General features: G+C 40.4%; 1 protein-coding gene across 1 annotated transcript in view; it reads right to left on the bottom strand.

Moving 5' to 3' along the window:
• Window positions 1-22458, bottom strand: part of tnika (TRAF2 and NCK interacting kinase a) — a 35529-nt gene extending 13071 nt beyond the window's left edge. The window contains exons 1-14 of the mRNA XM_066662403.1: window positions 22198-22458; window positions 20202-20267; window positions 10209-10265; window positions 9814-9939; window positions 8113-8223; window positions 7433-7523; window positions 6809-6939; window positions 4624-4678; window positions 4033-4111; window positions 3700-3866; window positions 3448-3605; window positions 3144-3209; window positions 2895-3047; window positions 1160-1495 (exon numbers count right to left, since the gene is read on the bottom strand). Coding sequence (XP_066518500.1) covers window positions 1160-1495; window positions 2895-3047; window positions 3144-3209; window positions 3448-3605; window positions 3700-3866; window positions 4033-4111; window positions 4624-4678; window positions 6809-6939; window positions 7433-7523; window positions 8113-8223; window positions 9814-9939; window positions 10209-10265; window positions 20202-20267; window positions 22198-22242 — 1641 coding nt within the window. The 5' untranslated portion in view covers window positions 22243-22458. The remainder of the gene's footprint in view (window positions 1-1159; window positions 1496-2894; window positions 3048-3143; window positions 3210-3447; window positions 3606-3699; window positions 3867-4032; window positions 4112-4623; window positions 4679-6808; window positions 6940-7432; window positions 7524-8112; window positions 8224-9813; window positions 9940-10208; window positions 10266-20201; window positions 20268-22197) is intronic.
• Between the last annotated feature and the right edge of the window lie 3758 nt (window positions 22459-26216).

The raw sequence follows: 26216 nt of genomic DNA on the forward strand, positions 1-26216 counted from the left end.
TAAATAACACTTTAGAAGTGAATTTCTGTACAAAAATGACAATGAATATTCATCACTCATTTTCATTATATTTGGTAATGTAAATGTTAAAATAAGTAAATGTAAGTGAATAAATATAGCATACACTGCTGAGAACTTCTGTTCCTTTAACAATAAAGTTTGCATGAGCAGAAGTCAGACATGTTTCCAACCTTTTCTCGGGTGGAAAGACCCCTGAGCAACGTTGCACACAATTATTGTGAACACAGCAACACATCCCCTTAATAAAAACTCAACCAAATTCCATAAACGTAAGGGAAATATACATCAGAGAGTTCCCTGAGATTATCAGAGAGCATACAGTAATCCAACCCAAATCTAAAAGACACATGATTCCAGACTTCCGAGGAGTACTGCGAGCACTGTGGAGTAGTCAGCTCTAGTGGATCATGGACCTGAAGGGCCACTCTTCGCTGGGGCTGAAGGGTGAATCCAATAAGGACGGGGACAGGGATGGAGACACGGATGGTGATGGTGATGAAGCTGGAGATGAAGCCCTGGATGAAAGCGGGCTACGAGTGGGTGAGCCTCGAGGACTCAGACCTAACCAGCGGGTCACTGACTTTAACATACTGCCACCAGGCTTCTCCAAATGCAAATGTTTGAAGGGGTTACCGAGGGGAATATCCAAGAGCGACCCCTGACCTATGGAGGAACTGGAGCGCCAGAGGCTCCGGTTGTGGTTGAGGACGAGGTCACGATGGCGACTGTCAGCCTCTGAGAAGGATGACCGTTTGAGGGACGAGCTTTTGAGAGATGAGCATTTGAGGGAGGAGCCAGAAACTTTATTGTTGTTTTTATCATCTATATTGTCCAAGTCTTCATCCATGGGGAACTGAGGCACCTCCCATTGGTTCTTAGGCACGGACAGAAAGGCTGAGTTTGAATGACTTTCTCTGACGGCCAGCATCTCTTTAAGAGCACTTGCTGGAGCAGAAGCAGATAAATCAATGTGGTTATGTGATTGTAAACACTCCTGACTGCTGGCCATCTTCCTTCGCCCTCGGTTAAACTCTAGTATAGTTGCATCTATAGCCTTGTCTACATCTAGGCTTATTCTACGGCAGGGCGAATGAGAGATGGCTCTGGGCTTAAACTGCCAGGCCACTGATGAACTGACCCCTTTGTGACCTGCTGGACCTGGGCTTCGCCCTCGGGACCTCTCCATAGCGTGGATTTGCTGGATCTGTGGACTAATTTCTTGCATCATGTTGTTTCTCTCTTTGTTGTCAATGCTCTCCGAGATCTGGATGTGAGGGAGAGGCTGCATCCGACTGCGATTCTGTGGTGGCAGTGGATGACTCTGATGACGCTGGTTCTGCCTCACGACAGGTGAAGGCAGATTTATGGGGCTTGAGGCGCGCCGCATGTTTAGGTGTAAGGAAGGCTCCGGTTGGTTGCAGTTCTGTACTTGTTTCATGTGGTGGTGAAGTTGAGGAGAGTTGCTGTGGGGTCTCTGGAAAAATTAGTTACAAAAACACTTTCAGTTAACAACATAAAACATGTAAATATCAGCAGAAATCCAGACAGTTTTTTTCCAGGTGGTTTTGCGCAGCAGTGTGTGTCCTGTTGACCAGGGGAGGGTAAGGGGAAATGCTCTGGGTTCTATGAATGGACTGCGCTTAAAATTATTACACTAATATATACTAAAATCATAAAGAATGAGAACAACACACATAACAGTGGTGGCTCTAGCTTGGCGCCCTGGGTGAACAACATGTCCATATTACAACGTTTCTACATAATGATTCTTATTTTATTTAAGTGAGACCCTGTCCACTTGGTGGCAATACTGAACGTCTCTCTGCTGCTTGGCCACTGCTCTGGTTATGGTCAGGTTTATGGGTAGGGTTTAGCTTAGAGGTACACTCTTTAAAAATAGGGTTCTTATAGGGCTTTTTAGTTAATGTGATGGTTCTAGTTAGAGCCATGTGTTCAATATAGAACTACTTTCAATCTGAAGAGGTTCTTTCCTGATGAAATGGTTCTTCAGATTGATGACAAACATGTCAATATGGTTCTAGCACATTTTTTGAAGACGGTTTTATATAGTTCTAACATTGATATGAAGTCTGGTTTGTTATAGCAGAGGAACACTTTTAATGCTGTATAGAACCATATACACTGCACTCATGAATCTGAGTAAACATTTCACCATGCAAGTGGTTTTATGCAGAATTTGTGGTTCTAAGTAGAATGATCACCTTAACTATAAACCCTTAGAGAACACTTTTTTAAGAATGTAGTGTTCTGGATGATTATTCCCACTGTGTAGGTGTCTGAAATTCACATGTACATCCAAGAAGGGTGAACTCTTATTCGCTAATCACTGTATGAACCCTGTGAGTGATCTTATAGTCAAAGACTCGAAAAGATTCTGTGCATCCACTCTGTCAGGTTAACTCACACACACCCTGCTGTGATTAAATCACCATTCTGAATATTGTTTTGGAGTGAGTGCCACATGCTGCCCTGGCAGGCTGCTAATCTCAGGGGCTGCTGCCTTCGTCCAGACCCAAATATTTCACTGGACGATGGAATTAAAAATATCCTCAAGTTAAAACCATACTTTCTAATTGATTATGTCTGAGTGGCCTGTGGTCCAGGTTCCTATGAACAAACAGACCCAATTTGATCATGACCCAGCATCACCACAGTAAGAGCTCAGTGATCATTCCAGGTAAAACATTACTGGATTTTCCGATTCAATCCAGTTCTCCAACATTCCTAAAAACAGGACTCCCTTTTTATCTGAAGTAAATATCATTTGCACTGTTATATATAAGATAATTGCAAACGTTTTGTGTTTATTTTTTAACACGAATGTGTGAGGGGCTGCAGTGCTTCAGGGATACCTCACTGGCCCAGCCAGGTTTATTGTTGAGGTTTTGCGGGATATTATATTGATACTGTGGCCTCTTGTCTCTGGGTCTAGACTTTTGCTTCTGTGGTTGTTGTTGTGGTGGATGGAGAGCGATGAGGTGAGCGATATCCTTCTCAATCTCCCGCTGCACAGACACAGAAATGTAAAAATATAAATGTAAAAATAAGACATAAACACACATTTGTTGGCAGCATGAAAAGTGAGTGAATAAAGTTAGTACCTGTGCCCTCTTAGCCTGTTTCCTCTCCTCATTGTGACGTTGTTTCTCTTGTTCACGTCTCTTCTGCTGTAATACACACACATCACACAGGTTACACACCTGGGCTCTATGCTGTTTCATACACAATAGAACAGAAGTGTGGTCCTCTTCACTACACTAACATTCTCTACTCCTTTCTGAGGATCTGATGGAGTTCAACCTCAATCATCAGTCAGGGTTAGGGGCTGGTGTTGGAACTCAGTTCCTCCAGAGCATCCCATTTCATTTCCTGCTTTTCTAAAGAGAATATAGAAAAAGTGTGTACCTCCTGTAGTCTGTAATGCTGTTGTTCTGCCAGAAGGTGGCACTTTTGCTCCTCATTGTGCAGATGTTCCAGGTGTTGTCTCCTCAAAGCCTCAGACTGCTTCTGACTTTCCAGCTGTAATTGTTCTCCCTCCACTTCTCTCCTGAGCCTAGTCTCATCTGGAACAGGAACAGAACCAGAGCAATTCAGTGGTGTGTGTGTGTGTGTGTGTGTGTGTGTGTGTGTGTGTGTGTGTGTTCTGACCCCTCTCACCTATCTTTCCGCTTGAGCGATTGAGGTGGTCTCTGATCTCTGAGCGAATTTGCTGCTCGTGTTTCAGCTCTCGGACAAAAGGGTGTTTCAGCAGAGCCTTGGTGTTTGGTCTCTGTCTGTGATCCTTCACCAAACAGCTCTTAATAAATGACTGGAAATTCTCAGACCTGTCAGAGAAAACCATCAGGAGGTTGGGAGAGAGAAACACACAAACATTTCGAAAACTGGAGAAGAGGCAGAAACTTGTTAGTAATTCTAAAGCCATTCTTGAGGAAAATTGTTGCCATAAAGAAGATCAGGAAAAAGGGCAACACAGAGGGATTCTGAACTCACCACTTCGTGGACTTGAGGTTTGGGGGAGGGCTCCGGGTAATAAAGAATAATGCTTTCATAGGGTGCATGTCACACAGAGCTGAGAGAGAGGGAGAGTGTGAGCAAGAGAGAGTGGGAGGAAGAGGGTATTACAGGACACAGAGAGAGAGAGAGGAGAGAAAGAGGGAGAGAGAGGAAAGGTAGAGCGAACAGAGAGATAGCGAGAGAGAGGGAGAGAGACAGAGGGAGAGACGCAAGAGTAATTACTATTCATTCTTCTGTACTCCAAAGATTTTCTGTAATGTTCTGTTCAGATTTATTTGTTTGTGTGTATTCAGGTATATCACACTGGTGTAGATACAGGTGCACAGTATTTACAGGTATACGTCACGCATTTACAGTCACGTCTAAAATACACATGCACACACAGTTATGTTCAGGAATATAATACAAGTGTACAGTATTTCCAGGTGTGTATATAACTCAGGTAAACAGTGTTTATAGGTGTCTTTAATGGTACATCCGTAGGTGTGTGTTCAGGTATATCACACCGGTGTATATACAGGGGAACTGTATTTACAGGTGTACATAATACAGTATATTTTAACTTACGTGGAGCTCCTTCAGCCATCTCCAGAGCAGTGATTCCCAGAGACCACAGGTCGCTCTGAAACACAAATAAACACCAAAGAACACGATTAATATTTAATAAATACACCAAAAAGAAAAGGTGTAATTGTGCGATTTATCCAAAGAGTTCTCTCTGTGTGTGTGTGTGTGTGTGTGTGTGTCCTCACCATGTGTGTGTGTGTTCAATGCCACAAATGGATTAACACATTTTGTTGTACTTTGTACAATGATGTATAGATCACATTGCACTGCATAATTTTTTATTAGTTCTATGTTAAACAGACTTCCATAGACATATTGTGGAACCTGAACTCCATCAGGAAATAATATCAACTAAATCGACTGTTGAGGTACTCATCTGCAGTTTCTTTCAAAATCAATTAACTGTCACTCTACTCAAGCCGGTTTGAAATGTATGATTAAGCAAGACATCATTTATGATAACAAACCTTAAACAGCATTTTACAAAAGCCTTTTTTTCTTCAGATAATATATATTATAAAATATAAAAACCTGAGTGTACACCTCTTTAAATGGTTTGTATTCAATTCTTAAAATTACACGCTACCTCAGTGTTTGAATTGCTTACATTTACTGCAGTGCATTCTTAGACAGAGTTTGATTATTTGCATACACAGCTCTGGGGCTTTTTTTAAATGAATCTTTAAAAGTCTCTTCTGGCTTTCACACAAAAGCACAGGCCCTGTTCAATGTACTTTTACAGAACACTGCGTGCTGTAACACATAATACATTTTAATTACATCTCTGTGTAACAGCTTTCCAAAGAAGAAGTAGTAAAACCTGAAATCCATCAGGGAATTATCTCAACAGAAATGAATATTGTGTTAGTCACCTTTACCCATTCCACAGCAGGTTTTAAGTGTAGGATTTGGTAAAATATAACTAAAACTCAATAACAGATCATAAATAGCACTTTTCAAAAGCCATTTTCTTTACATAAAGTGTCAAAAGTGACCTCAGTGTCTACATTTACCTCAGAACTGTAAAGTATATTTACTTCAGAAAAGTTATCTTAGCATCTATACCTTAGAGCAGAAAAGTACATTATCATCTATACTTTTACCTCAGAGCAGTAAAGTTCCATTAGCCTATACATTGACCTCTAAGCATAAAGATACATTAGAGTCTATACATTTAACTCAGAGAATTAAATTTACATTAGCATCTATATTTACCTCAGTGTGTCTATACATATACCACTGAGCAGTAAAGTTAGCTTATCTACATTTATTTCAGTAAAGCTGCTTAGTGTATATACCTTAGTATAGCAGTAAATTTAGTTTAGCATCTACATTTACCTCAGAGCAATAAAGTTACATTAGCCTCCATATTTACCTCAATTCAAGTTACCTTAACAATATTTATAATAAAAAATTGTAATATTTTTTAGCTCTCAACTGGTGAAATATACATATGGTGCTTTTCCACTGCATGTAACATACTCAACTCTGCATGGCTCTTTTGCTTTTCCACTGGCCAAATCTGGTACCTGGAACTTTTCAGTCCCAGCTCACTGTGGGTTCCAACCATGCTGAGTAGGTACTAAATGGTAATGTGTAAACCCTGCAGTGCCCTGATTGGCCACAGAGACATGTATATCACCATGAAATTCAGAGCTCATTCAAATCCAGCACAACAAGCACACTGCTTGTTACATCTCTTAAGTTATAAAGGCAGCTTGTAACTTTATATCGAGGTGTTTTGAAGAGGTTTATATGCTCCTTAGGCCAATGGCACATGAAAATTTCAAGTGAAAGCTGATCGTGCAACAAGTAAAACTGATCTGTGAGAACTGGGGCGCGGAGCCGTGTTGAGTTTAAAAAATACATCAACATGCGAATACACAAAGGGTAAACAGCGCCTAACTTTACTGCTGCTGTTGTTGTGGTTTCAAAGCCAGTGACTCCTGTTAGAGACTGGATTGTGCGACATCACTGGCTTCATTTCGCAGGGGAGCCCTGCCAGTTGAAAAGCGACAAGCTTTAAGCAACCTTAAAAAAGCACCATTAGTCCCAATAAATGTGACAAGTGTAAATAAAGTCAGTTGTTTATAATGCTGTAAAAAATAGACATTTAAATTTCAATTTGACAGAAATACTCAATTCTAAATATTTCTATAAATATAAACAATATAAATTATTGCACCTTAATATCGTATGTAGAAGTGGGATTCACGTTACAGTCAATCACTTCTGGGGCCATCCAGTAGGGAGTGCCGATAAACGTGTTCCTCTTCCCCACTGTCCTGTCTAGCTGAGCGCTTACCCCAAAATCAACTTCAAACACACATCCACACACAATTTTAAACACACACGTTTACATACAAAATCCACATATATGTACAGAAACACTTATAACACAAATATGAAGCACACACAATTATACACAGTACACACACACAAATCAAATATTTACAATACAAACATACAAACAAACAAACCACAAACAAACACAAATTATACCACACACATAAAAATTATACCACACAATTAAAAGTATACTTGGTGTCAGGACAAAAACTTGTAGTATTGCCATTGTTTGTTTAAATATTTCACACAAAATAGACCAATAAAAATGCTCCAAAATGCCATCGATTTTAATATTACACAACTTAAAAAAGTTTCTTTTTCCTGTAAAGTTGCTCTTCTGGAAATGTTTTGTGCTGACAGTGATCTTACAGGTGAGAGTTTTGTGTGCTGTCTTTATTCATAGTGTGTGTGTGTGTGTGTGTTATCAGAGTTCTCCAGGACCCCAGGACGGCACTCTCACCCAATTTGACATCAGCACACTCTGTGAGCAGGACATTTTGTCCTTTGATGTCTCTGTGGATGACTTTGTGATGATGAAGATGAGACAGACCCTGAAATAAATGATCAAACAGTCTCATGATAATCAAATTCAGTTGAATAAACATCCCCTCACTTTAAAAAAAGTTCCCTCAAGCCTTATATGGAGAACCCGCAATGTGGAACTGAGGGAACCATCATTAACTTGAGGGAACACTAGATCAAAGGAGAAGATGGTTCACTGAATCCACACAGCAAATTCACCAGTGTTAAATCAACATTATTAGTGTTCAATTAACACTGGGAGTGTTGACAAGTTTACATTTTTACACAACAGTGTTGATTTAACAGTGGTGAATTTGCTGTGCAAAAAGCTAATTATTAGAGCAAAGTAATGTTTTAAAAATGTAAAACAAATCAGGAGGGGTTTCTCTGTGGTATCTATGCAGATTCAGCCAAGCTCCTCTCCCAATGGTCAGAGTTTAAAATGGACAGGGAGAGTGGATTCAATATAATGCAGTATATATTATTATAACTATATGAAACAAATAAATACATAAATATTGTGCTATAATGATATTTTTCTTATGATTAGTAATGTGTCTCTTTGTTTATGTATGTAATAGGAGATAAACACAGAGATTTAAAGAGTGTGAATCTCACCCGGAGGATCTCTCTGCAGATGTATGCCACCCACTCTTCTTTCAGATTGTTTCCTTTACAGCTTTTAATCAGGTCCGCTACAGAACCAGCACCACAGAACTCCATCACCAACTGTACAAACACACACAAAAACCATTTAGAACCAAAACTTTATGTCTAAAAATGTGTATTCATCTGCTGCAGCTGATGTCACAGTGTGTAGTTGGCACCATATATCCTCATTACTCAAACACGACTGAAATAAAAACTGTGATATTTCAATTGTTTTATTGTTTCTGTCAAGACTTGCAGTCTCATCTAGACCTTAAAATGAAAGAAATATGTTTGGATCCCTGACATAACATTTGTAAACAAAGCTCTGTTCATCTGTGTCAGCCAGCAGAGGGACCCAATGGAGCCATACTCCCTACAAAGTGCACATCACAGATAATAAAGTAATAACACTGCAGCCACTATTATTAGATGCTCATCTGACAGGGAAACATGAAACTTACAGCTCACTACAAAATTATTGTCAACATACAATGCACTACCTGGGCGCAAACCAGTGGCGATTGCTCTAAGACTGCAAGGGAAGCTCAGCTTCCCCTAAAATGAAAAAAAAAAAAAATAAGTGATCAAATATATACTGTTGTGTGTACATGTCATTGAATAAATATGCACAACAACGCGCTCAGCTTTTGTTCAGAATCAGCTTCTTATCACTGGTAAAGACTCGGCTTTCCTCTCATTCCCGCAGCCTCACAGTGCTTTAAAAAGTGCGGACGCTGAGCGTCCACAGAGTTCAATAGCGAAGCAGCAAAGTGCAGCGAAACGAGACGAGTCATTGGATAAATGCTGGGCTTTGTCCCGCCCAACGGACGTTCAGCATCTCTGGGGGTCTATGGGGCAGTGGGCTGGCCTCGGCTGGCCCGGACGCTCAGCTTCTGCATGATGATTGGATGATCTGTCTGAGGCTGAAACCCTTTTTGATTGACAGTGTAATGAGCGAATCAGCGATCCTTTGGTGTAAAGATCCGTGGGAGCACAGGTGGACACACTTCACGTGAGCCAAAGGCCGTTTAAGCAGCCTTAAGCAAAATTGAGCTTCCCCTCCTTGAAAGACCAGCATCTGCCACTGGTTGTGCCCAAGTGTTTCAGTGTGTTGTGCCCAAGTGATTCAGTGTGTTGTGCCCAAGTGATTCAGTGTGTTGTGCCCAAGTGATTCAGTGTGTTGTGCCCAAGTGATTCAGTGTGTTGTGTGCAAGTAATTCAGTGTGTTTTGCCCAAGTGATTCAGTGTGTTGTGTGCATTACACACATAATGTGTTACATTACACACATTATGCTCTACGAGAGACATCTGGGGTGTTGCTTTGGCTTCTCTGTGGTATGAAAACCGCTCACTGATCACTCACGCTTTCAGACAGGGAGAACTACTTTAAACTTTAAGCCAAACCAGAGAAATATTTAGGTGATAGTTGCGATTAAACATCATCCTCCAAGAGTCTGTTCCACTCTCAGAGTGCAGGGGTACAGCGGGATCAGATTATAGGGGGAAAAGACTAAGACAGAGGAATATGGGGCTTGTGTCTGTAGTCTCTTACACACTACAACAACACAGGAGTGAAATAAGATTATTACTGATGTTTGTGTATGATTTGTGTGTGAATAACTCAGAAGGGCACTTGTTTGGCATGTGTGTGTGTGTGTGTAAACTCACCCATAGCTTGTCCTCTGTTCCAGGAGGGTTCTTCTTGATAAAGGCTCCGTAGTAGGTGGCGATGTTACGATGGTGAGAATATTTCTTCAGCATGTTTATCTCTGCTTTCATCTCTTCTTCTTGACCCTGATTCACAAGATTGATTGACTGATTGATTGATTGATTGATTGATGAAAGGACTGGACTGATGTGCTTGATGGGTAATATGGTTAGTTTGTTGGGGGATTTAAAGGGACTGATGGACTATGGAAACAGAGTTTAAAAACTCCAGCAGCACTGCTGTGTCTGATCCACTCATACTCATGTTGCTATAAGTTTCAAAACATGTTATAAAGCCCCTGTGGGCACCACAGTTATGCTTAAATGCTTAATAAGAACAACAAAGAGTGTCTTACCCCCGACACATTCATGACCTTAATCGCAGCCTGCACACCACTTCGTACATGACGACCCTGCGACACATGCACACGTACACACACACAGTTTATTAGTGACTGAAAGAGAAGGATGTTGTCAAAGTACCTAAAAAATTCCAAACATTGAGTTTTGATCTGCAGTGAAAGGCACAAGCACAATAAAACACAATAACAGACAATAACACACAATGACAATACAATAGCAAAACAAACACACAAAAAAACACAATAACAGACAATAACACCCAATTACAGACAATAACTGATGATAACACACAATAACAACACAATAAAACACAATAACAATAAAACACAAAATAAAACTAGGGATGCACTGATTTAGAATTTTTTGGGCCGATACAATAACCGATAATAATCATGTTTCAGTAATAAATTTAGATGCTGAATGAATCAACATTCTTGTGCTTTATATAAAAATGGCTCCTGCACTGTGGTCGTTGAGAGTTATTTTTTAACCTGCTATTTGTGTGTGCGTGTGTGTGTGTGTGTGTTTGTGTGTGTGTATATACTGAGCATCGATGATATTTTAAATTAGTTTTCACCACAGAAAAATATTATCCCAAAAACTGTGAATTACGTCCACACGGCAGACATAGTTGTGTATTTACAGGCATCAGAGCATATTCACATGCACAAAAAAGACCCCAAGGTATCCGTTATAATATTGACTAAAATTCCTAACAATGACTAAAAAAAATCCATATATCAGCAAATAATATATCGACCACCAATATATTGTGCATCACTAAATAAAACACAATAACACACAATAACATATTAAAAACTAAATAACACAACACACCTATTTAAATAGTCTCTCTCTCTCAGAGACAAGCTGTGTTTAATGTGTACACACCCTTTTAAAAAGAATGGCTTTCACTTAACATGCCTGCACACACACACACACACACACACACCACAATTAATTGCATATAATAAAATGTCACGATAGAGTTCCTGATAACAGTTCCCAAGAATACAACCATTATTGCTGTTCACTGTTCAGCCCTAAATGCTCCACACCGCACCCACAGAGCACCCCCCCCCCCCCCCCGACTAACCGTACCCCCCCACCCCACAAACACACACAGCAAACAGCTACAGCAATAAGAACAATACAGTCCAAAAAAATTGCTATAAATAAATGAGGAGTTTGCATTATGACTCCTGAGACATTTTTGAGCAATATAACTGTCCTCTGAGAAGAGGTTAGTGAAGGAAGCGAAAGAAGAAGGGAAATGAGAGTGAAGCTGAATAAAAGACTAATTTAATCAATCGTTATTTCTTAGTTCTTCTGCAGTGTCTCAATAAAGAGTTCAGTTAATAGCCCAAAGAGATCAGAGTGCCATCCGAATACTAATAACGCAGCTGATTCAGGACGAGAAAATACCAGGCGCTCTGCTCATGCAACCTAGCAACCCACTGAACCCTGGGACCCTTATACAATCAAACCCTGAGAGCACAGAGGCCCACAGTACCCTTAAAGAGCCCTTAACTGTGTTTTCTGGAGTGATGGAACTCCTCTGGTATGTGGAACAGTGGAACTGTGTTCTCTGGAGTGATGGAGTTCCTCTGGGATGAGCTTTAGTGGTGAGTGTGATCCAGAACTTATCCCCAACACCAGCCCCTCACTGATGATTATGAAGCTGAACTCCATCAGATCCCCACAGCTATATTCTTGTCTGAAGTCTCACAAGAGACAAGAGAGTAAAGCTGAAGACATCTCCAAGAGTAGAAACAGAATGAGAGATGCAAAGACAAGTGAGAGACAGAGACAGAGAGAGAGAGAGAGAGGTTTCTCCTGGATGTTCCTAATGACAGATGTTCCTGTCCAGTCTTGCCTCACCTCACATCTCCACACGTAATTGGTATAAACACACACAAACACCCACATATAAATCAGATTAACTAAGTCTTCTGCTGTGTTTATTTTCTTTTAATTCAGCCTTTTCGTTCCCATTTAAAGCAGTAAGTGATGCTATTTTTGTTCTTTCTTTGAACTGCTTTAAAAGTAAAGATTATGATTTTTAATACGATAGTTACCGTAAAATTCAAAATTCTGCAGGAAGAACTGTTTATTCTTTTGTTTTTAATCATTTGTTTGTTTCCAACTGAAAAGATTGAGTTATTTATTTAGTTATTTATGATAGTGTATAGATAATTTTTAAAAAACTAGGAGTATCACACTATGAGCAAAAACCCAGTGTGTCTCTAAAGTTCCTCGTCCTGAGTTACACATCTCTGAGAACATTACACCTTCATTACACATTCATTTCGGAATTAAACTTTAACTGATTTTATTCCTGATCCTTTCCTTGTTTCCTGACCTGTTAACTGGAAAAATCTAAAAGAAATAAATATAAAACAGTAAGAGTCACTAAGGTTTTAAATAAAAATACACCCACAGATATAATCAGCTGTAAAACTTAGCTTTATATAAACTAAAAACACTATAAAACTTAAAAGATTCAACTAAGCAACTGGAAAGTGTTTAATTACAATGAAAAATAATTTAAAAAAGTAAAAATGTTTTAAAGAAAAGAGCTAAAAAAGCGCAGTAACAAACTCTAAAAGGAGTTAAAATGGTAAATAAAAACCAGTGTTAACAGCTCAGGGAAGGAGTGTGGGATGGAGGGAGGAGCTCTCTCAGAAGTATGCAGAAGAAATAAAAATGGATGTATGATAAGAAAACAGAGAGAAGAAAGAGTGGCATAATGCCTGAGGAGAAATAAAGTGATTCTCTAAAATAAATACATTGATCCACTGAGAACACACACAGACACACAGACACACTGGAGAACAAGTGAAATTGAAGGTAGGTGTTTAACGAATCATTAAACCTCTCTTCACACTGAAACCCCCAACCCAGATAGCATCCCTGCTCACTACATAGTGCACTTCACAGATTATAAACTAACACTACTGCATTCAGACTGTGCACTGAATGTGAGACAGAGGTATTTGAAGCTTATATATATAGCTTATATAATTAGCGTTATTATCTGACATACGGTGCACTATTTTAGTGCAGAAACTGTTGTTTATGACCTACACAGTGCACTAAGCAGTGTGGAGGGAGATGTTTGTGATATTTGACTGCAGTTTGATGTGTGTTGTCAAAGCAACAGTTCATCACGTCCTGTTAGTAAGAAAGTGTAGTGTTAATATGTTCATAAACGTTCATTATGGGTATTCACTAAAAGCTAAACACTAAAGGGAACAAGGGTGGCATGTTGGCGCAGCAAGTAGTGTTGCAGTCACACAGCTCCAGGGGCCTGGAGGTTGTGGGTTCGATTCCCGCTCCGGCTGACTGTCTGTGATGAGTTTGGTGTGTTCTCCCCGTGTCCGCTCACTGCAGTTTTCTCTAAGTTAAAGCCTCTGTGTCCAATGTTAAATCTCGCCCTGAAACTTTTAAGTGGTTCAAATTCAGCAAAAATCATCAAAACTACACTGAAATATTATAATTATCAAAATAGTGGTTTCCTCTCCCCAGTTCGTCATGAATATCACACCCTACACATCCCTCAGAAACATGAAGATTCTGAAAATTATATTTTAAATGGATACACTGCTAATAGAAATATAATTCCATTATGTGGATTTCTTTCTTTCATTCTTTAATTTAAATTTGAATATCCATTATTAAATGCTCCAGTCTGAAGAAGGCACAATGAGAATAACATGAGTAATCACAATAAAATGTGCAAGTGATTTTTAATCGACTGCAGCGCTAGGTTTGTGTAAAAACCGTACACTGTTCAGTGGAAAATAACTCTTTAATCCAACAGTCTTTCTCTTCCTCCATTCCTCCCCCTTTCATGGGAAGAGTGGTGTTTTGTGTTCGTGTTTGCACTTGTTTGTCTCTTCCAAGGAACCCCACAGAGCCACAGGTGCAACAGGGGCAGAGTCACGCACACACACAGCTCCCTGTGTACCAACAACACACAGATTCATTCATTAATTCATCACTCCATTACTTCACACTTCCACTGAACTCACAGAGAACCAAGAGAGAGAGAGAGAGAGAGACCCCTTTATTACAAAACTTAAAACTCTCAAAGAGAAATGTTCAAAAATAAATCATAAACAAAGCCACGCTAAAACAGCCTGTCCATCAGGCTCACAGACATAACCCCCAAAACCCCATACACCAAAGAATCCAGATCATCAGTGAGTTTATGAAAGGTGTATTCCAGTTTGAGTCTCTGTAAAAAAAATACTTTCACCATTACAACAGAATCAGTCCCCCCACAACCCCTGATCCTGTTCTTCCTACTGCACCAGATCACCAGTTTCACTACAGCAAACAGGAAATTTAAAAGAACAACTTTCTCCTTCAAACAGTGTACTTAGGTTTTTGACTGTGTTTAAGATTTGGCCTAGATGAGAACACTGAAGAAAAACATGAAACACAGTCTCAGGAGCCCCACAAATGGGATAGCCCTCCTGGACTAAAGGATCAAGCCATGCCAATGTCTGTTCGTAGCTAAGATTCCATGTACAATCCTCCGCTGGAGGTCTCCCATTCTCTTTTCAATAGGTTTTAGGTACAGGGCCCACGAGCTAACTTTTGGGGAAGAGTCTGAAACAAAAATCTCATATATATATGAGAGAGAGAGAGAGAGAGAGAGAGAGAGAGAGAGAGAGAGATAGAGGAAAATGGAATGTTATTGAGTGAAAGACTGTGACTGAACAAGTAAGATAAGTTAAGTTATAAGTTAAGATAAAAATCACTGCAGAAAGAGACACGTCTCAACAACTTTTTGAGAGGCCGTCTAGGGGAATACACTGAAACACTTACACACAACTCACTGAAACACTTACACACAACTCACTGAAACACTTACACACAACTCACTGAAACACTTACACACAACTCACTGAAACACTTGGGCAAAACACACTGAATCACTTGGGCAAAACACACTGAATTACTTGGGCACAACACACTGAATCACTTGGGCAAAACACACTGAATCACTTGGGCAAAACACACTGAAACACTTGGGCACAACCAGTGGCAGATGCTGGTCTTTCAAGGAGGGGAAGCTCAATTTTGGCCTACATCATAAAATGTGTCGGTTTATTTATACGTAAATTCTTCCCTCCGTTCCTTTTTAAGAAAATGATCTGTGACCCTGTCGTACCAACAAGGCGTCTTTTCCAGGGACTTGACTAGTGTCCTCTCAATGGCCAGCAGAGCTAGGCTGCTTAAACGGCCTTTGGCTCACGTGAAGTGTGTCCACCTGTGCTCCCACGGATCTTTACACCAAAGGATCGCTGATTCGCTCATTACACTGTCAATCAAAAAGGGATTCAGCCTCAGACAGATCATCCAATCATCATGCAGAAGATGAGCGTCCAGGCCAGCCGAGGCCAGCCCACTGCCCCATAGACCCCCAGAGCTGAGCTTCCCTTGCAGTCTTAGAGCAATCACTGCTGGGCACAACACACTGAAACACTTGGGCACAAAACACTGAAACACTTATACACACACATACACACACAACACAATGAATCACTTGGGCACAACACACTGAAGCACACACACACACACACACACACACACACAAAGACTTGCACACAACACATTGAAACACTTGCACACAACACCCTGAATCACTTGCACAACACAATGAATCACTTGGGCACAACACACTGAAACACACACACACATATACACACATAGACGCACTGAAACACAATCATTTGCACAGTAAACCTGTATACTGGTACATATATTAAAGGAGAGATAGATACAGAGAGAGAAAGATGCATTCAGTGGTGAGTGTGTGTAATATTCAGTGCTCCTGGAAGTCATCTTAGTGTAACTGGAACCTTGCAAGACAGAGAGCGAACGAGTGGGAGAACCGGGAACTGACGCGACCGAGAGGGGGAACTAGGACCTAGCATGGCCGTGCCTGCCACAGCAGTTAAACCGAGACACCGTCTTCATGTAGAGAACAAGCCAGAGCAAACAGCAGAGAACGAGCCGCCGGCGCCAGAACCTGGCATGGGTGAGCCGGCTTCCAGGTCCGATGCTGTGATGGAGGAGCCACATGCCGCGGAGCCTGTGGCACCTGTAGACGAGGATCAAACCGACACACTGCAGGTGGAAGACACTAAGACACAGTGCAGGGACCATGGACTTGGAGTGGTGGAAACACCTGAGCTGGAGCATGGGGTCAGCATGATCACATGTTCAAAGCACCCATAAAAAAGCGACCTCAAACACAGGCAAAAAAGATGACCGGCACATGAAACAGATGTGTCTGATAGCGATGGTCTCTCAGATTCAGCTTAGTCAGCAGGGTCTCAGGAGGACAGTTCACCTTCCATTTACACAGCTAGAGACATTAAGGTCTTTTTACAGCATACTACATAATGTCCAGTTCATTCATGATGTCCAACATTTTCAAAGAGGAGTCTTCACTGAACTGGAACTTGTGTAATAATTATTTAAACAAAATTAGGATGGTATGTTGATTTGAATACCTTCAGCACTAATTATCGGAACACAAAATATGTTTCGTAAGATCATTGACCCTTGACCTACATACACAGGTTAATCCAATTATGAGAAAGGGTTAAGGGTTAATTGAAAGTTTTTCTCCTCTTTGTTCAACATCATGGTTTAGGGGAAGGATACAAAAAGCTGTCTCTGAGATTTTAGCTGTCAGTTTCCACTATGAGGAACATAGTGAGGAAATGGAAGACCACAGGTATAGTTAAGGCCCGAAGTGACAGGCCAAGAAAAATCTCACATAAGCAGAGGCGAAGGATGGTGAGAACAGTCATAGTCAACCCACAGATCAGCTCCAAAGACCTACAACATCATCTTGCTGCAAGTGGTGTCACTGTGCATCGTTTAACTAATCAGCACACTTTGCACAAGGAGAGGCTGTATGGGACAGTAATGCAGAAGATGCCTTTTCTTCGCACATGCCACAAACAGAGTCGCTTGAGGTATGCTAAAGCACATTTGGACAAGCCAGCTTCATTTTGGAATAAGGTGCTGTGGACTGATGAAACTAAAGTTGAGTTATTTGGACATAACAAGGGGCAGTGTGAATGGTGGAAAAAGAACAGAGCATTCCAAGACAAACACTTGCTACCCACAGTAAAATTTGGTGGCGGTTCAATCATGCTGTGGGGCTGGGTGGCCAGTGCAGGTACTGGGAATCTTGTTAAAGCTGAGGGTCACATGGATTCCAGTCAATATCAGCAGATTCTTGAGAACGATGTTCAATAATCAGTGACAAAGTAGAAGTTGTGCTGTTATTTCTGCAAAAGGAGGATCTACTAAATATTAATGTAATTTTTCTGTTTGGGTGCACAAATTTATGCACCTGCCTAATTTTTTTTTAAAATAATTATTGCACACTTTCTGTAAGTCCTATGAACTTAATTTCACTTCTCAAATATCACTGTGTTCATCTGTTATATGATATATTTAACTGAGATTGCTAATCCGAACAACCAATGATTTATAAAGGAAAACCATGAAAATGATCAGGGGTGCTCAAACTTTTTCACAAGGTGAAGCAGCAATCAGCAGAAGAACTGAATAGTAAGCTCTCTCTAGAAGAGCTACACTCAGCTCTCCAGGCTGTGGAAAACGGGCATGCTTAAGACATCGACAGCCTGCCTGTGGACTGTTGCAAAGCCTTCTAGTCAGTTCTGTGTGAGTGTGGAGGGTAGGTCAGCATGGACCTGGGGTCAGGACCTGGCAAACTCCTGTATAGGGCCAGTGTGAAAGTCTTAAATAAGAGACTGGATGGGAGAGTGGATACTCCCTGGCGGTGGAGCTGGGACAGGCTGAGAACACAAAACCACAATGGAGGGCACTGTACAAACCACCATTAACTAAAAAAGCAGCAGATTGCAAAAAACAGTGGCATGTGCTTCATGTCATTGTCCCAGTGTATACTTTTATTTCTGTTTTAAACCCTCAACTTTCAGATGAGTGCCCTTTCTTTCGGCAGAGAGAGACAGCGTTCCATGCTTTTATGCAGTTTAGACTGCACCCCCTCTTTGCAATTTTAGAGAATGTTTTACCAAACTTACTGTTAATTTCACACATCAATACATGCAATACATGTGAGCAGAAGAAAAAGAATAGACAGAGACACAGACTATGAAGCCACTCAAATATTCTTCAGACAGGTCAGAGCTAGAATGATGATAGATTTTAAATATTATAAAAGTATGAATGACCTGGACTCTTTTAAGCTGGTGTGGTGTGTGGAGGATGCACTGTGCATAGTAAAAGATGGATAAGCTCTTTTTCGCAACAGAGCTCACATGAGCAGAGTGAGAATTGAGTGTAGTCTTGTTTTTGTGCTGAATATTGATGTTGATTTCCACTGTTTCTTTAATTTATTCAAGTATTTAAGTATCTTATTAGTTAGATAGTTGCAATCTCATCATGATGTACTGAAGACTGAGTTATAATAAAGGATTGTTAAAAGTCAAAAGTCTCTCTGTCTCTCTCTCTGTCCCTCTCTCTCTCTCTCTCTCTCTCTCACTGTATCCCATCATATCTCTATCCTGCACAAATACAAAAAAATGTTCTACTACTGTCCCTTTTTAAAATTAAATGGTTCTATATACAACCCTAACCTTTAGTCACACGACTAAAGGGTTCTTTGCATCATGAAGTGGTTCCTCTGAATGATGAAGAATGTGCTGTAGAGGGTTCTACCCTCTACAACACATACTCCATTTGCTTTAATAAATAAAACTTGTAGAACCATAATTTTTAAATGTGTCATATAAGACCAAGCTGCTGCAGAGACATGTTAAACAGTGGACACAACAGTTTATCAGTGTACCATATATTACAACACACAAACACTGAACAGCAACAAATGTTGGATCAGGATGGTCAGTGTAAGGATCTGACGCCATACTGTGATGGTCATAAAGAATTAATGCTGCTCTGATAGAACCAGGTCAGAACATTCGTGGAGGGGCTGGGGCTGTCACTGTTTCAGCAGCAGCACTGCCGTGTCTGATCCACTTGTAACAGCACTGCTCTGTGGGGGTCCTGAGCGCTGAAGAATAGGGGGAAAATGAGGTAGCAAAGTAACATGGACAAAATAACATGTGGACTACAGTAATGTGCATATCGCACCCTACATGTCCTGTAGAGCACTGCACTCTGTCAGAGCCACACTGACACTGTGTCCGAGGCAGAAACACTCTTAAACTGCGCTGCGTTTACACTTAAAACAAAAAACAATTCGTAATTTATGGTGAAAAACAGCAGTTTAAATTAAAGTATTATTTTTGGCAATCATAAATTTTACATTCAATAACTGTTTTGTTATTTTCTGTTAATTTCTGTTAAAAAAAAAACAGATAGACTGTAAAAACTCTATAGTATTTACATTAAAAAAAAAAAAGAAACATTGATCTGCCACAAATTAATATGTAAATAGTGTGACAAATGGGAGAATGAGACATAGCCACATTGCATCCTATATTCAGCCCTTAAAAAGAGGTACTGCCGAATGGAGCAAAGAAATCTGGGCAGCATCTGGGTGCCACACTCCAGCACTCGGAATACAGGCTAATGGTGAACTTTACTGACCAACACACACAGAAATGCACAAAATAATCACCCCAATGCAACCCAAATTAAAAAGTCTCAAAGACAGAGAGCTACCTGTCTGGGAGCTACCAAATGAGTCTCAGCTTGTCCCAGTCCTTGGACACTTGTACTGCCCATAAGGGTTTGTTAATTTGAAATAATGTATTTTTTACAGTAAAAAAAAACTGTTTTCAACCTTTTTAGAATTTACAGTCATTTACTGTCAAGGTTTTACAGTTTTTGTAAAATTTACAGATTTTTTTTACAGTGTATAAAAGTAATATTATTTACGGTAATAACTCATAAACCTGTTTAAAAACAGCAGAATTCCTGATAACACAATACGAATGCTTTACCTTATACACCTGCCCATAGGTGCCACTCCCCACCATCTGCACCAGCTCAAATATTCCCGCAGGGTCCTAAAGAGAGAAAACAACACTCATCATCATAAATACACTTTATACGCATTATAAACACACACATAGTCGCTACAAACACTACGTGCACCACTTATACACAATATATACTGTATACACAATACTGTGCTAAAGCGTAAGGCAGATAAGGTAAGATATAAAAAGCTATTTATCAGAGCAGTAAGCATTTATTTACTCAAAAAGACAAATGAAAAAACAAACAAAAACACCCTAATATCAGAATAAACCCAACCCCATTATTCCAGTGTGTGTGTGTGTCTGTGTGCGTGCACACGCGTTGGTTTAACCCTTTCCAAATCTCTCCTGGTGACAGTCCAGTATTATTTGAGGTTATCGTCCAGTCCCTAGATTTAGATATGTTAACAAATTTAACAAATACACACAATCAGGAGAACATCTTAAAGAAGAGCTGATGAACACCACACTGTCACAAGTTTTCTGGAACGTGTTGCTGGGATCAGATACAAAATTGCCAAATATTTAAAAATAAAAAAACAAAGAAAAAAAATTACATTTCAGCAGTTTAAAAAATTTTAATTTAAATTACTTGCACTTTGTTTTATTTATATTTTGCAAAGCATCACAACTATTTTGGAAATGCGGTTGATGCTCACTTAAAAGTATCTTCTGCACAGTGTAGTTACATATAACACAGTTTTGGAAAGCAGTGAAGGAGAGTACAGAATTGATACTGTACCACTGAACACAGAACTTTTCATATTGGGCTTATATCCAACCAGTGACAAAATCAATCGCAGTCAACGACAATTTTGGAACTTTATCAAATTTATTTGTATAGCAATTTTTACAACTGATGTTGTCACAAAGCAGCTTCACATTACTGGCCCAAAGAATCAGTCTTATGGCTACAGATCGAATGGCTTCATACTCTTTGGAGGCTATTCACTGAATTTGTACAGTCTGTACTGAGTGTAGGGCGGCACGGTGGCGCAGCAGGTAGTGTTGCAGTCACACAGCTCCAGGGGCCTGGAGGTTGTGGGTTCGATTCCCGCTCTGGGTGACTGTCTGTGAGGAGTTGGTGTGTTCTCCCCGTGTCCGCGTGGGTTTCCTCCGGGTGCTCCGGTTTCCTCCCACAGTCCAAAAACACACGTTGCGGGTGGATTGGAGACTCGAAAGTGTCCGTGAGTGTGAGTGAGTGGCGTCCCCTCCAGGGTGTATTCCCGCCTTGTGCCCAATGATTCCAGGTAGGCTCTGGACCCCCCGCGACCCTAAATTGGATAAGCGGTTACAGATAATGGAAGGATTTACTGAGTGTACAGATTTAAGTGTAATTCACAAACTTACCTCACCGCAACCATCAACAAATACTTTATGTTTTTGTTTTGTTATTTATTTAGTTAATTGTTTATTTATTTATTTATTCATTTATTTTTAAAGTGGGTGGGATTGGTACCTGTGCCTAGGGTTCTGGCATGTTAACCTGTGTGTTTTTGTTTGTTTGTCCTGTAAACTTTGAAATGTTCAAAGTATTAAAAATAATGTTGGTAAATATATCCTGTGCTGATAGTATCAACTGATAGTATTTACTCATTTACATTTTGTGATCACTTAAAATATCTCTGGTGCTCACCTGTTATTATTATTATTACCCTCTTCTGCTTCCCCTCACTGGCCACTTTATTAGAAACACTGAGCCCCTACAGCTCTAACACAGGTGTGTATAATACCATCCTCTACAAACTGCATCAGCAGATGGAGCAGTATGGGAGTGCTTCTGATCGGCCACCTGCGAGCCTTAACAGTGTTCAGGTGCATCAACAACCTCCTCCAGTAACACAAAAGACGTAAGAAGGAAATAGAGACTTGGGATTACTATTATCTAAAGCCTCTGGAATTAATAATGAGCAGCCAAAACATTAAAAACTAAGAGTAAAAGCCCAGTTAAACTCACCCTGAGGGCGGAGAGCTCCACTTGGTCCTGAAAGTTGCTCGCCATCCTGCTGCAAACTCACTCAGCTCTAGGGCTCGGCGTTATTTTTTTTTAGGATTTTTTTTTCTTCGCCTTTCTGAAAATATTTAGGTCTTCTCTCTCTCTCTCTCTCTCTCTCTCCTTATTCCCTTCTCTATCTGTGTAGCTCCGTTACTCCGCAGTGGTGAGATTGGAGAGCTCAGCCGGGTTTGCAGCTCACAAACTCGGTCTGCCCTTCTCAGATTCTACGCTAAACTCTCTCCACAGGGGGAGCTACGGGTCATATACAATAGACATGGGCCACGCCCACCCTCGCTATGATTTGCTGCTAGATCACACAGAATTCAGAGTCTTATTGTTCTCGTGCTGTATGCAAATCAGTAGCTGTCCTGTGTTGCAAATTATGATCAGCCATAACATTAAAACGTCTTCTTGTGTTCTACACTTTCTGGCCCCTCTCTCAGTGCCACTGTCCCCTCACAGTTCCCTCTGTCAACCCCACTGTCCCCTCGCTGATCAGGCACAGAAGTGCTGTTGGAGTTTTTAAAGACCTCAGTGTCACTGCTGGTCTGAGAAATTCACCAACAAAAAAATCCAGGCAACAGTGTCCTGTGTCCACTGATGAGGGGCTAGAGGACGTCAAACACACACTGTGCAGCGACATATGAGTGACTATCTTTGACTTTACATTTTCAACCCCTATTCCAATGAAGTTGGGACATTGTGTAAAACATACATAAAACAGAATACGATGATTTGCAAATCCTTTTCAACCTATATTCAATTTAAAACACTACAAAGACAATATATTTAATGTTCAAACAGATAAACTTTATTGTTTTGTTGTTGATGTTTTTTTATTCACTCATTTTGAATTTGAAGCCTGAAACATGTTCCAAAAGAGTTGGGACAGGGGCAACAAAAGACTGGGAAAGTTGAGGAATGCTCAAAAAACACCTGTTTGGAACATTCTACAGGTGAACGGGTTAATTAGAAACGAGTGTCATGATTGGCTATAAAGGGTGCATCCCTGAAGGGCTCAGTCGTTCACAAGGATGAGACAAGATTCACCATTTTGTGAACAACTGTGTGAGCAAGTTGTCCAACAGTTTAAGAACAACGTTTCTCAACATACAATTGCAAGGAATTTAGGGATTTCATCATCTACAGTCCATAATATCATCAAAAAATTCAAAGAATCTGGAGAAATCTCTGCAAGTAAGCGGCAAAGGCCAAAAACCAACATTGAATGCTCATGACCTTCAATTCCTCAGGCAGCATTGCATTAAAAACCGACATCATTCTGTAATGGATATTATCACATGGGCTCAGGAACACTTCAGAAACTCAGTTCAGTGAACACAGTTTGTTGCTCCATCTACAAGTGCAAGTTAAAACTCTACCAGGCAAGGCGAAAACCATATATCAACAACACCCAGAAACACAGCGAGCTTCTCTGGGCTCAAGCTCTTCTGAGATGGACTGGCGCAAAGTGTAAGAGTCCTGTGGTCTGACAAGTCCACATTTCAAATTGTTTTTGGAACTCATGGACATCGCATCCTCCTGGCCAAAAAGGAAAAGGACTGTCTGGATTGTTATCAGCACAAAGTTCAAAAGCCATTAATCTCTGATGGTATATGGATGTGTTAGTGCCCATGGCATGGGTAACTTGCATATCTGTGAAGGTACCATTAATGCTGAAAGGTACGTACAGGTTTTGGAGCAAAATATGCTGCCATCCAAGCAACAACTTATTCAGGGATGTCCCTACATATTTCAGCAAGACAATGCCAAGCCACATTCTGCACATGTTACAACAGCGTGGCTTTGTAGTAAAAGAGTACGGGTACTAGACTGGCCTGCCTGCAGTCCAGACCTTTCTCCTATTGATAATGTGTGGTGCATTATGAAGCGCAAAATATGACAATGGTGACCCTGCACTGTTGAGCAACTGAAGCTGTACATCAAGCAAGAATGGGAAAGAATTCCACCTACAAAGCTTCAACAATTAGTGTCCTCAGTTCCCAAACACTTACTGAGTTTTGTTAAAAGGAAAGGTGATGTAACACAGCTGTAAACATGCCCCTGTCCCAACATTTTTGGAATGTGTTGCAGGCCTCAAATTCAAAATGAGTGAATATTTAAATGTTAAATATCATGTCTTTGTATTGTATTCAATTGAATAAAGGTTGAAAAGGATTTGTAAATCATCATATTCTGTTTTTATTTGTTTTACACAACGTTCCAACTTCATTGGAATTGGGGATGTACAAAGTGGACCAATGAGGTAGGAGGTTCTCACAGAGTGGACAGTGGTTTTAAAAACTCCAGCACCACTGCAGTGTCTGATCCACTCATACCAGCACAACACACACTAACCCACTTCAGTGTCACTGCAGCGCTGAAAATGATCTACCACCCACATCATATCTGCTCTGTGGGGGTCCTGAGGGAGGACTGTGTGGGGACTGCAGGTAGTTAAAGGTGTGTTTAAAATTCTCTGAGGTATTTTTTAAAGTGTTATGTGGAAGTGGAGGCCGACTGAAATGTGAGTGTGTTTTGATCCGACTGTAAAAAGTCCAGCCAAACCCGTTTCTGTGGAATGCCCCAAGCTCTTCCATGGAATCACGGGCAGAGCTCCAGGATTAAACTTCCACCTGAGGGAGCAGCCACAGCACAATCAGCACTGTTACGGCAGCACCCTGCCTTAACCTCACTGACCCAGAGAAGCTGCAGAGAATGTTCATTGTTCTAGACAGAGTTGTACAGAGTGTTGTAGAGTGAGCTCTAAGCAAAGTTGTAGACAGTGTTCTAGACAGAGCTCTAAACAGAGTTGTAGATGCAGCTCTGAATTCTATGTAGATTTTTAGACACTGTTCTAAGTAGAATTTTAGACAGTGTTCTAGAGAGAGCTCTAAGCAGTGTTTTATGCAGAGTCAAATAAAATTAAATCAGGTTTATTGCCACATCATTACAAGGGCAAGGTGAGTGAAAAACTTGGCAACACTCACAGTTGTTAAATAAGTTAAAAAAGCTTAACTTATATTTAAATACATAACTGTGCACTGTACACACTATTCCACTGCTGAAATATACAAATGTATTATATATAACTAGGAAATATGTAAGTGTATATATTATTTTAATAATAACCTAAGAGTGTAGGGGTGACAAGGACCTGGAGGTTGCAATAAACAGTTTCTACGTGATGAGAGTAATATCTAGAACAGGACTGTGAGCATGTTCTCAGGTTGTGTGGAGGGTGATCAGTAAAGGAAAATAAGGTGTAGTGTATATGTGTAATGTATGGGTGTGTGTGTGTGTGTGTGTGTGTGTGTGTGTCTAGGGGGCGGGGCTGAGAGAGGGATTAAAGAAGGTGGAATTGTGTGCGATGATCCGTCTTTTCTGGAATTCCACAGAACCACAGGAATAAAAGGGCAATGTTTCCTTAATTAGGTCAGAGTGAAGTTTAAATGAGAACTGTGTCGACACCAGAATTACACAGAAGAGTCAAAGGTTCAGTGTGTCAAAGAATCCATTTATTATAAACGTACTTTTATCCTTCCTCTCGATTCTGTAACTTAGGGATTACTCTGATTACTTTAGTGTACTGTTGTTAACTTTTGCTGTGTTGTGAAGACAGGTGATGGAAAAGAATCTCCGCAGACACGGTTAAAAGTGTAAATACATCTTTATTTATCAAAACAGTGTCTTAAGGGTTCTTAAGGATCCCGTGAGAGATAGTGTTCAATTGAGCGCTCCAATTCTCTCTCCCCTCCTGGCTCGGACCCCTCTATATGCTCCCACCTTTCCAAATAAGGCAAACATAGAGGATAGTTTACATTTGCATGTTCTTAAGGGAAGGTGTAAAATTGATAGTTTCCTGCCTTCACTGACAGCTTATCCTAAACATTTCTCTCTGTGTAGCACAGACATAGAGCATAAGGCTGAACATAAAAAAAACACTGAACATTCCTTAATACTGTGCCTTATTAGGCCTT

Source organism: Hoplias malabaricus, chromosome 1 (assembly GCF_029633855.1).
Source record: "Hoplias malabaricus isolate fHopMal1 chromosome 1, fHopMal1.hap1, whole genome shotgun sequence".
In the NCBI taxonomy this organism is placed as follows: Eukaryota; Metazoa; Chordata; class Actinopteri; order Characiformes; family Erythrinidae; genus Hoplias; species Hoplias malabaricus.